General features: G+C 36.5%; 1 protein-coding gene across 1 annotated transcript in view; it reads right to left on the bottom strand.

The window, feature by feature from the left end:
* Nucleotides 1–13,031, bottom strand: part of LOC132384505 (RAS guanyl-releasing protein 1-like) — a 99,380-nt gene that overhangs the window by 76,574 nt on the left and 9,775 nt on the right. The window contains exon 2 of the mRNA XM_059955660.1: nt 9,322–9,627. Coding sequence (XP_059811643.1) covers nt 9,322–9,394 — 73 coding nt within the window. The 5' untranslated portion in view covers nt 9,395–9,627. The remainder of the gene's footprint in view (nt 1–9,321; nt 9,628–13,031) is intronic.

The raw sequence follows: 13,031 nt of genomic DNA, 5'->3' as shown, positions 1-13,031 counted from the left end.
TTAAACTTCAATACATTTTCTATGATTCTGAACAAAACTGAAACACATTCTGTCAAATAATCAGTAAAAGTGCATAAAAACCTCTGCTCCTTTTTGCAGTAGCATTTACCTACGTAAAGTTCTTGTCTTACAAAACAGAATATGCTTTTAGACAGAAGCAGATTGAAGATTTAACATTGAAAGTATGAAGGATTGTGTATTAAATTGTTTAGTTTCCTCTTATGTTTTAACAAAGATGGTCTAGTCATTCTAACAGTCAAAATGTACGTCATCATCAGCTCAGCTATTGAAGTTCAGAGTACGTGATGTAGGTCCTTTCTGTCAAATATATTTGATCCCTCCTCTCTAAGTGTTTGATATTTCAAAGCAAAGTACACACTTCTCAGAAGCCTCATTTGGCGATGTGACATTTCGGCTCTGCATGTGTTAGACTACGTAGTGCATTTTACCCTTAAATAGGTGGCAACTGGAGTCTGTGTACGTTTCAACATCCAAAGACAGCGTAACCCCAGGACCTCAGAGGGTAGCTCTGATGTGTAGCAGCACAGCAGAAAAAAAATTCCTCTTAAGACCAGTCATGTATTCATCTGTCAGTTACTTTGTTTTCTTTAACCCTTTACACTCATCAAGTATGGTTTTTCCAAAGGGTACCTACCCAGCAGTTCAAATGGACACACGGTTTCAGTGTAAATAAAGGCCATCTCCAGGGTTTTTTTTTTAATTGTATTTTTATTATTATTATTATTTTTTTTTTACAGACATCCTTAGACATATACGTTGATTTTGTGTGTTGGGATGCTGCACTATGAATAAGCTGATTAGCTGATTATTGGAACATCAGACTTTTGAATTTAATAGTATTACGGGGACTTGTTCTTGTGTATGGGTTTTCTTAAGTTGGGCATATGTAATGTAGAGCAGCTTGCACCAAACAGTAATAATTTTGTGCCAAACATGTTGCCATTCCATCAGCAGCTACCACATAGCAATAAGTGGTCAAAAGCAAATCCTTAACTTAAGTCCTTCTCCCAGGAAATGAGAATATGAGCTACAAATTGATCCATAGAACACTCTTGTATTAGGTGCTATTTAGACACCTCAAGAGTATTCATCTTGCAGTCTCTTGGAGAGCAGTGCAAATGCAAATGGTATATTTTTCTTATATAGGTCCATGTCTCTTGAACAAAAGTGTTAGTGGTGATAATGCTGTATGAAATTGTTCACATTCTGTAAAGGACTGATGATAACTTCCCCACATTTAATTGGAGGAAATTGTAGGCATTCGTGTACTGAATCTTGATCAAGCAGTCTGACACGACATAAGCACTACTGTATCCAAGAGAGAAATATAGTGGCGAGATAGAGCTGTCTGTAAGGCTCCCCTCACTAGTCTTCACAATCTGCCTGCAAAATCATAGCTAATCATCTTGCAGAAGAGTTGTAGAATCTTTCCAGAGAAAAACAAATGCTACAGATCTGTAAACTTTCATCTTTCTTGATTACAAATCTTACTCTATAAAATGAAATCTATAGAAATTAGCTCATAGAATGTCTTCTTTATGCAGCTTGCACAGTGTTGCGGCAATGCTCAGCATTTATGGCTTCACTTGTTGCCATTAAAGTTCTGTCCTCTCTCTGTTATAATATCAGTAACACAATAAACATTACAATAAAGTTCAGGTGAAATGATTCATAACAGAAATAACTTAATTAGCTATGATAAACTTTTAAGCATCCTCCATAGTCTAATATTAAGCACTCTTCATAATATTCAGGTAGATACGTTTGGATGTTTTGAGAACCATGGTTCCTATATCCATTGTCTTCATGGGAGTACAAAACATTTTCAAGATCTGCATTAAAGTTTCAAGATCTGAATTTCTCAAAGTCAGTTGAATTCCACAATGCCTAACGTCAGAAGATATGGCTGCATAGAATTGTGGTGGAGAGAGAAACGCAACTTGGGTGTTATTGCATGACCCATCTCTTCCTGACAACATTCAATTCTATCGGTCCATGGAACTAGCTATGAGGCAAAAAAATGCAGTGTGTTATGAATCTTAAAATTCTCATTCTGCCCAAATTTCTCTTTAGACTTTCAAGCAAATGCAATATAGTATCAGGACAACATAAAGGCAAAATTTTAAGTTGTCAAACATATTAATATCATAAACAAAAGGCAAGGTCTTATACTCCAATAGTCCAACATGCTTCCAATCAAATGCTCTAGCTTAGTGTTAAGCAACAAAGAGACTGTATCTCTTCCCTCTGTGGTATAGGCTGAGAAGCCGACTTATTGATTCAATACACTACTGTGCTGTATCAAGTTGCTGGAATGCAACCAAAGAACAATTGAATATGCTACTATTTACTTGTATTCCCTCTCCCCCACCCACCCAGAGTTTTCTCATCAATTTTTCCATTTGAGAGTAGTTCCTCTTGCTTCTCCACACCATGCCCAAAAGGACCAATGTCCAAGCTTTCATCAAATCTGTTATAAAACTGTCCACATTTATTTATTGAATAGGCAGCCAATGTACATTTCCTCAAATGATGCCTGGTTCCTTGCCAAGCACCCAGCATTTGGTAATTTCCCACAATATCCCCAGCTCTGAAAACTGATGGCTACAAGCAGTAGAACATATTGCAAGCATCAGAATTTACAGCCCTCCACAATGTAACCAGGTCAATACTGGCAACTGATTAAAATCAATTTATTATGAATGGGAAAACAAAAATCACCAATAATCAATGGGTTTTCTATGTGCTTCATACATCTACTGATCTAACAAGAAATGATTAACCCATGCACATGTATTGGTAATCAAAGGGATATTAGTGTAAAGAAGAAAAAGTGCAAAGAAGAGAAAAGGCATTATTGCAAGATATAAAATTTCATGGCAGAAAGACAAATCTACTCAAGTACCTATTATTATATCCTTTAATGTTTTAATGGAGATGTTGCACGTTTTTGTACATGCTAGCCTTGTCTTTGCTGATGTCCTTCCTATTTATTTTGTTCCTAAGTTGGAAATCCGAAATCCAGTTCCCAAATTGGAGTCTAATAGAATATCAGCTCATAGCTTTCTCTGGTTTCATATACTTTGAAAAGATGCAGAACAAAACTGTCATATCTACTATGCTTGAGTGAGTTACACTCCAATGACTTTTACAGATCATTACGTTGCGCAGGGTGTTTTACTAATCTTTCACCCAGCCTCATCAGTTTCTACCAAGTGAGTAATGTTAATATTTCACTTGAGTTGGTGGATTGTGAGGTACATCATCCTTACTTCACTATTCAAAGCATTGCTTACTATTATGGATGCTATTGTACAGTGCCTTGAAAAAGTATTTAGCCCCCACAACTATTTTCACATTTTACTGTCTCATTTTCTAAATTTAAAATACTGAAATGGGATTTTTTGAGGTAAACTACAAAACATTATGTATCATGTCAAATCAAAAGAAAAACTCCAAAACTTGCCAGCAATTTACTAAAAATTAAAAACTAAAAAAGTGAAAAACTAAAAACTGAAAAGGTATTCATCCCCTTTGTAATTGCTATGCTAATTTTCCTCAGGTGGAATAATGTATATTACCTACCAACCCACCCGATTTGTTGATGTAGAAAATTGGAGGATCACCTGTTTTCAATGAATTCATAAGAATAAATGCCCCCCTCTCTGAAAGGTCCAACAGAATGGTAGATTTTCAACAGACCAAACCAAAATGCAGACAAAACAGCATTCAAGACAAGTCAGAGAAGTGATAATAGAGAAGCATAAATCTGAAGAGTACAAGACCATCTCAAACATACTTCAGATTCAGTGCAACCCATTGTGAAAAAGTGGGAAAAAAACGAAAATACAGCCATGCTACCTAGGTCAGTCCCACCCCTCTAAAATTAATCACCGGAGAAGAATGGTGCTTGTAAGAGAGACTACTGAGACACCAACATCTGCCTAAGCTGAAGAAGTCACTGGCTACAACTGGAGATGAAATTCATGACTCCACAATCTCTAAGGCTTTGCACAAAAAAGGTATTTATGAAAGAGTGACAAGAAGGTCTGACTAAAAATAAAGCATAACCTTGCACATTAAGGCTTTGTTTTGCAAAGCATCACTGAGAAGATGTGGAAGAAAGTCTTGCAGTCAGATGAGACTAAACATTTTAGACTCAACATTGAGCAGTATATATGGTGTAACTCTAATACTGAATAGCGGACAAGTAACAACACCCCTACTGTTAAGTATGGTGGAGGTAGCATCATGCTATTGGGATGCTTTTCAGCAGCAGGGACTGGAAATCTGGTCAGATATGAAAATTAATGCTGCTAAATACAGAGGGCTCCTCTGCCAGAAAGGTTAAACAGGGGTAGAAGTTTGTCTTTCAGCAAGACAATGACCCAAAGCACATTTTCAGAGCAACTATGGAATGGCTTCAAATGAAGAAAATTGATGTCCTTCAGCACCCAGTCAGAGTCCTGACCTTAACTGGTCAATCAACTCTAGCAAGACCTGAAGATTGTTGTCCACTGTCGCTCCTCAACAAACCTGGCACAGCTTGAACACTTTTGCAAGGAGGAATGGGCAAACCTTGCTCCATCACGTTGTGTAAAGATAAAAGAGACCTTTCCAAAAAGTACTGACTATAATAGCTGTGAGAGGTGGTCAAATAAATACTGAACAAAGGGTGGGGGGGTAAATACTTTTGAACTGCTGACATTTTAGTATTTGATTTTTTAGTTTTCATGCTTTACAATTTTCCCTGGTTTTTTGGGGGGGGGGTGGGGGAGTCTCTTCTGTGGAAAAAAAGGAGCATGTGATCCACAAATAAAAATTCTCAGATAAATTGATCAAAATTCCAGATTGCAATACTTGCTTATGTGAACAAAAGGCTGGGGATTGAATATTTTTTCAAAGCACCATAAAGAGGATTTATGATGGAAAATGGGATGAAAACATTTTGTTCTTGTCCTCTTCTGAAGATGTGCCATACTCAACAAAGAAAGTGGAAAAATGACCAAAAGATAAGGAATAGCATTTAAATGGGACAGTTCAGGGACTGGTATGAATCAAAATACAGTACAGTGGATTCCAGCTAATGGGACCAGTACATTTTAACCCAATTAAGCAGCTAGCTGAAGTTTTATGGAAATAGTTAAAAAGGCATTAAAAAACTAACTGCTGTTTAACTGAGAAACAAATATCTATTCAAATTAAATGCAGAATAAATCAGAATACTACCAAAACTATTACACTACTATAAAAGTGTGTATTAGTTGCTAATAGATCTCACAGAGGAATTCATTCTCTATAAATTGACATACTATTTCGATTGACTGTACTGTAAATGAACAGTCAAAGCTGACCCCTAGTACAGATAGTGGACTGCCGTCAAACAGTACTTTCAATAATTGCATCCTCCAAATCTTTATTTTCATTGTAACATTCAAGACGATTGTCAATACCTTCAAATTCTTCAGTGTTCCTTATGAAGTTGTGACATTGTTGGCATCTCCAAGCCTGAATACTTGAAAGGACAGGGAGCAGAACATTTCTGAATTCTCTGTTTATTCCTCGCCAACTATCAGTGACAAAAATCACTGCTTTTTGAACACAAACACACAAGTGACATTATTTAAGAACCATTCACTTTAAGTGCAGTGTAGTGTCTAATGACCAGACACAACTGAGGCTAGTTGAAAAATGTTTGGCAACAGTCTCCTGCCCAACTAAGTGGCAGTGTGTTCCAAAGAAATAATGGGAACACTGGCTATTTTCTTGATTTGGCTTGGTTCTATAATAGTTGTTCCAAATAAGCAGCTGCCCTGATTAGCCACAGGCCCAATTAACTGGAAATCATTATATTTAAATCTGAGCATTACTTTCTATATGGCTACAAAGGAAAATCATATAATGTCATCTTCAACGATTATGGAAACTCTCTGAACCAGATGATCTGATTAAACCTGAAGTTCTGAAAAAAAACCATTGCCTTCTCAGTGTAATTTACACTAAGGTTTGCATCCCATCAAGGTGATAATGCATTGGATGAATGAAGTAGTGACAGTGTGTTAATTATATGAAGCTGCAAAAGAGAACCTTACTGTCACTTTACTTTGCAACCAATCTACATAGGAGAATGAAAAGGAAACAACTGTACAGTTCCCAGTATTGATTTAGTCCCCACATTATAAATAAACACAGGCAGCTGGAACTGGGTCATACTGCAGAGCTATTGGAAGAAAATGTGATTACATGTGGGATTTCAGAAGACCCTGTTGTTACCAGTTTAATTGTCATACAACCATACACATGTATACAGTTAAATGAAATAGTATTCCTCTGGGGGAAGGTGTAAAACCGTAACAGCTGTCACACACACTGCACACAGCAAATACAGTTACAACAGCAGAAAAAATAGTCACAACAAATTATTATATTCCAAGTCTCTGAGGGGTGGGGCCTGAAGATTGAAGGTGCATGAGGTGACCATCCTGGAGCCATGATTTGGCAGGAACAAGCACACAGCAGATCCTCGCATGTTCAAGTGCAGCTGTAGATAAACGCAATCCAGGTTATCTTCCACCAAACGAACACTGGACCAATGAACAGCACCAATGTGAGGGGCTAGACGCAACCCAGCATACCCGACGTACCTGTGCTCTTTCCCCCATCACCTCCAGCACCTGCCCCCTTGAGTGGCTGCAACATGAGACACCATAGCATGAGAGCTTAGTCCGTGTAACAACCGAGGCCACACAGCTCCCCCACCATCGTTCTTACCAAATAACCGGGACTGCATGATCTTATCTTACCAATATCCAACAGGGTCTCGCAATCACAAGAAAAACATCCAATAATTTGCATCATCTGTTGGACCACGCACTGCCTCCAAGCACTGTGTCCGATGCCTTTATCCCTGGGTGGAGGTACACAATAAGCCCATGCTGAGCTCCACCACTATACAGCAACTCACTAGTGGGGTAGATCTGCAGTATTTGGTGTCCTTAATATCCAGCTGGGTCTTGCAATTGAAAGGAAGATGTAAAGGATGTACAACTACACCACTGGTTGGACCCAGAGAGGCTGCTGCAACCAAGCACGCCACCATTTTACTAGATGATCCTCTCACCAGACAATGTTATTAAAATCCCCAAAATGAGTCAAAATTCAATTTTAAATCATCCAACTATGGAGGTGGGTAGAAGAAGGGTAAAGACCAAGATTTTGTATCATTTATAATTGCATAATACAGTCCATACCATTAATTGCTCTGTGGTTATTGTCAGTTTATGAGGTGGATTCTCTTTATCCAATTCACATCACCAAACGAAGGCTCAAGCAAGTGAACTAGTAAAAAAAAGCAAATGCTGCTGCAATCAACCAACTGTAGTTGAAAAAGGGATACGAGCTGCAATCGGCTGAAATAGCATGAATGCAAGTAGATGATATCCCAGTGAAGTATGGAATTTTGAAGAAATGCAGACACAGGTTACAACTTAATCTTTGGACAGAGCAATCTAGGTGGTGGTAGAAGTCAATGTTGCAGCATTATGTAAAATGTGATTGACATACCACAGTGGGAAAGCCTGCTATCTGCCTGTTTTAGATCCCAAAGATACTTTGAAAATGATATTAAAGTAAAAAAAAATGGCTACTTAAGGTTTTAGCAGGTACTATTATTGTATAAAAAGTAGTCAAATCTGATTGGTACTTCAGAAATCGGCTTTATATCGGCTTTTATTCATTTATAAATCATCATTCTATAACTGAAAAAATCGTACCAAAACAGAAAAAAAATGCTGATCTTATTTTAATAGTTGAATAATACAAAGAAATGCTGTTACATTGAATCCTACGGTAGTTATACACCCCGATAGGAATGTAAACACACATCTATCAAGTAGTGCAATCACAAAAAGACAAGGTATTTAACGTTCTAAGTTTAAAGTTATGAAAATTCTTCATGAAACTAGAAGTTAAAAAATGTTTAAAAAATCTTTAAACATACTGTAGATTTTGTTACCAATTTATTCAGAGGATTGCTCTGCTATAACCTGTTTAAGATGGAAAAATTATATATTAACTGTTAATAAATTTTCTTCACAAGCACATTATCCAAATGGGATTATTTCTAAGTCCTGTGTTTATAATGCAAATGGCACAGGATATTCATACATTATGTTTTCTGGATCTCGGAGTAATGGAGGGAGCAGTCTTGAACACCTAAGAGGGTATTTGCTTCTATATTTAAATTCCTCTGGGTACCATTGTGGAATGACAAAGATTTTCAAAAGAAGACAAATGACAGTGTTCTCCCATAAAATGTTTTATCTTCTATGTCCACCAAACCTTAACCTGACTGGAATATACTGCCTTACAATGCCATAGCACCACAATGCAGAAAATAATGGGGAAAGTGTTTAATTGTACGTGCTTTTTTCTCCCCCTGGTGATAAACTATTTAAGGATAACCATTAAGCCTCACAGGAAGTTGGCAGTTGGCTGAAGTATCAAGATATACAAAATAAAAGTGAAACATGAACTCTATGAGATGATCATACTGTATTTTCTCAAATCACTAGCATTCATTAGCTTGTGTCTGATTAATCTCTTTCCCTGATTTACGTGTGAACAAAGACAAGATTCACAAATGTATTTCTGAATAGAACAATTTCCATCCATTTTCTTCAGTAACTACCCAGTACATAACAATTCTCTCAAACCTCAGACAAAATAAATTGTTGAAACTCATGTGGACAATGGTATCATGAAGGAATAATCACAAAAATATTTCAATATTTTTCTCTGAATAGAGAAGTAACTGAGTGTTTATCTTATTGAATAAAATATTTCATTTTAAATTTCCAGACATCGATTTTATGTATAGTTAAGTAACAAATTGAATAAAATATCAATGCACTTCAATATTTTGGCTGTTACTTTTTTTTTTAAAGCCCATGCTATTCCCGTGCAAGCTGACAAAGATGGTTTTAAACTGTCTATTAAAACAGTACCTTAAAATGACAATATATCAGGGCTATTTACATTTTATAAACCCAATACTTTAATTCTACAGAAACTAATAAACATTCTGTTGTGTACAGCTTATTCATATATGCAGAATTAAATCTAAAATGGATTGATAGCTATAAAAATCAGAAAAAAATAAAACATTAAAAATGCAACTGCTTCCAAAATAATTAAACAGGTATTGATTTAAAGGTATCTGTTGTCAAGGGAAATGATCTATTGAGGAGACCCCAATCTGCTAATAACAATGAGTTCCACTGTAACGAAAGTAAATCTTACCAAAGGACTGAATGCAGGTCTCCAGTAGGTCATCTAGACTGGCCCCTTTAGATAGCTGACCAAGAGACATCATGCTCACCCGAGTGATCGGAGCAAGGTTTAAGCTTGATATACTGTAGCTCGCTGTTTAGGAGCAGTGGCAACTTCAAGATTTCTGCATTCTTGCCGGGGTTTCCTGGAAGATGAAACAGTAGCGTCCGATTTGCTCAGCTGAATCTCACATGAGTATAGCATCAGGACTGAACACAAAAGATAAAAGCAAAACCCCCTCGAGCTGGACTGGTAGGAGCCATCACCCTTTGGCAACTGAAACAAATAAGACACATTGTGGAGGCTGTATTTCATATGCAAATTAAAGTACTTGTAAAAAAAAAGTTCACTGTAACCTGTGAACACAGGCATGTTGTTTCAAACTAAACAGCCATAGAAAACAGAAGCAATGTGTGACACCCACAGCGCACATGGTCATACAGCAAAGAGACCTTACATTCTGTTTGTTTCCCATGAAACCTTTGGTCATTTTGCTGTTTTAATAATGTAGACGGTTGGTGTAATAAATTCATATCATGCTGGAAGTCGCAACTCACATCCCAATTGTGTCATTTATTAATTTTAGATAAAAATTCAGATAAACAATACATCAGCTTAAGTGCTACTTTTATAGAAGGTGTCAACAAGACCTTATTTCCTCCAAATTACTTACAGTTAGTTATGGTGCAGAATCTAAATTTGACATTCACCACTTTACATGCTAAATATTCAAGTGTTTTCAAGAATATTTAACAGATATATTTTTTTAAAAGATTGAACATGCTAATAGATTGGGAACTTCCCAGTAGCTAAAATGTGGGATCTCCAAATTATAATGCAAAGTGCAATTAACAGTCCTAATTATTGTATAAGCAGCTTTCTGATGGCTGCAACATGTTTAGTAAATACTAAACTTAATACAGGAATTGATGCCTCTTAAAATTATAGTCTCAGAAATAAAGATGATTATAATCGAGAAATGCAAATTTCTCATCCAGTATCCTTCACTGTTTTTATAAGAGCTACATATTCTTTCAATATTACCTATTTGAAATAAGCACATCAACAATCTAAGTAGCAATTAACAAATAAACCAAAAAATGCCAAGAATATTGATTGAGTCAAGCAGCATTGGACACTAAAACAGGATTGGACAATGGATTTTCATTGGTTGTGGTGAAGGGTCTTTATTCTGAAACATTAAATTGAGAATTTTTCTCCAAAAATGTTCCCTGACCTCCTGTATGTTTCTGGTATTTAATGTCTTGAAATTGGAATTTGAACTTTGAATTTGACTTTGACAGCATCTGCAGGCTTAGTGTTTATAAGTAAATATTTTAAGTTTCACATATAGGTTGCATATCCATCTAATTTTCCTTTTAAAGTATCCAATAATGGCCCACATTCTCAAATATTGAAAGCTTGAGTGATGTAGGATTGTGCAAGCTAACAATTAAAGCCTACATTATATGAGTCTTTTGTAACTTAGATGGAAAACTGTGACTTTCTGTACTCTTCAAGTGCAGCAGCAAGACTTATTTATGTTATACCATTATTCCATTTTTGTTGAAAACTTTGTTACCAACATTGATTGGATATTTTCCTGGAGATGTTGCCATATGACCCTACTACCTCCACCCTTTCTAAATGTTTCAACCACTTTCCCAATACTGAGTGCCTACTCATTGGACCCAGACCAAATGGATAATGAACATCATTCTTTAACCAAATGGACATTTTCTGAATGTCAAATAACCTATTTTACTATCCATTTTAATAACAAACAAATGAAAGTGCTCATAGAAAATGAAAATAAAACTTTTTTTTCTGAATGCCCCAAGAATTTTGCTCTAAGTTGGTGGAAAGAGTATCCTGGAGACTCTGCTCCAACCATGGCTGGAGGCAGTGCCCATAAGGAGAAGAGGGAAGAACAGTTCGACAAGAAATTGCAACTTTCTGGCAGCTATATAGCACAGATTTTGCACTTCTATGAGCAGACAGGCTTTATCAAGGTGGCAAAGTCCAGGCACCTGAGCGTATGAGGTGACTGAACCTAATGTTTGGGCTTGATTTAGACACCGGGCCATATTGAAAAGGTCAGGGTGTTGGGGTCCGAGGCAAGGGACAGGCTAGTTCAGCTCACTGCTCCGCTATATTTACTTGGCTCTGTGCTGAACTATGGGTCTCTGACTGTTTTTGTGGACTTCAGTTCAGAACGCTTCGCTTGCAGTTATTATACTCATCATTTGTTTTTTTCCTCCACTCTCTGTACATTGGGTGTTCGACGGTCTTTTTTAATGGGTTCTTTTGGTTTTTTTTTCATGGCTGCCTGTTAGGAGATGAATACATACATACAAAATACACATACTTTGATAATAAATGTGGACTTTGAACATTTGGCTTTTTGCTAGATTCATGATGTCACATTCATCAAAAGTGTTCTGATCATCAATCCGAAAGATCAATTGTGGTTCTCTCTTCACAGATGCAGTCTGGCCTTTTCTGTAGTTTTGTAATTTGTTTTATATGAGATGTCTAATAGCTGCAGTAGTTTGAATTTCCCCCATCCTATTGACCAAACTCTTTGTCCAGTGTTATTGATCGCATGAAATTTACATTAAATACCACTAATACCTACCTCTCTAAGTGCTCATTGTCTACTTGTTAAGTGTAAGAGTGGTGTGGGGGGTGAGAATAACAGGACAAAAGCAAGTATAAATACATGCATTACGGTTATAAAAAAACAGATTATATTCACTGTAAAATATCCTGAATGGTTCCAAGCTTCTTTCATCCTTGAAACTTTGGTAAATTCGTTAAATTTGTTCCTGCTCTTCAAAGGGAACCAACTTATATGATATTTGTTGAATCTGCATTAATAAAATTATAATTTACTACACAAGATTTTAATGGTCTCCACTTCACCAAATATTTAATTTCCTTTAGTCTCTGTAAATAACCCATAAAATAATGGTTACATTATTAGTGAAGCACAATGAAACAGTGAACATGATCAGGGAGTTAGATGCTAAAAACAAGTAACTCCAGCTTCTTAAAATAATCTCTTTGATAATGTGAAGGATCAAATGATAAAATAAATAATCCATATTTTAAATATAGTTTGCCTATCCATTTTAAGTCTTTCTATGCCATCGTTATCTTCAGCTCCATAACTTTGCACAGCCCTCCATGATCTGAGTAGGTTGGCATCCTTTAGCTTTGTTCTTTTGTTCACCCCAATTCAGTTAAACTCTGGTAATAGATTAGAAACTGATTAAAAAATAGGAAACAAGTGATCAATACGAATGTCATACCAGAGTTAGTGATTAGTGCAAGGACCATTATTACTTCTAATTTACATAAATGACTGGATTTAGAAATATAATGCAAAAGCATCATACTTCTGGTGGATTTCAAACCAAGGGCAGTGGAAATGGAAAAAACAGCTCAGAAGATAAAAACAAGAGAAAAACTTCAGATGCTGGAAATCCTAGAAACACACACAAAACGCTGGAGGAACTCAGCAAGACCAGGCAGCATCTTTGGAAAAGAGTAGTTGGAGATGAAGGGTCTCGGCCCGAAGCGACGGCTGTTTACTCTTTTCCCAGATGCTGCCTGGCCTGCTGAGTTCCTCCAGCATTTTGTGTGCATTGCTTGGAAAATATGAATGAAGTAAACAA

This window comes from Hypanus sabinus, chromosome 2, assembly GCF_030144855.1.
Source record: "Hypanus sabinus isolate sHypSab1 chromosome 2, sHypSab1.hap1, whole genome shotgun sequence".
Taxonomy (NCBI): Eukaryota; Metazoa; Chordata; class Chondrichthyes; order Myliobatiformes; family Dasyatidae; genus Hypanus; species Hypanus sabinus.
The sequence above is the reverse complement of the archived record's forward strand: the minus strand, read 5'-3'. Positions and strand labels throughout refer to the sequence as shown.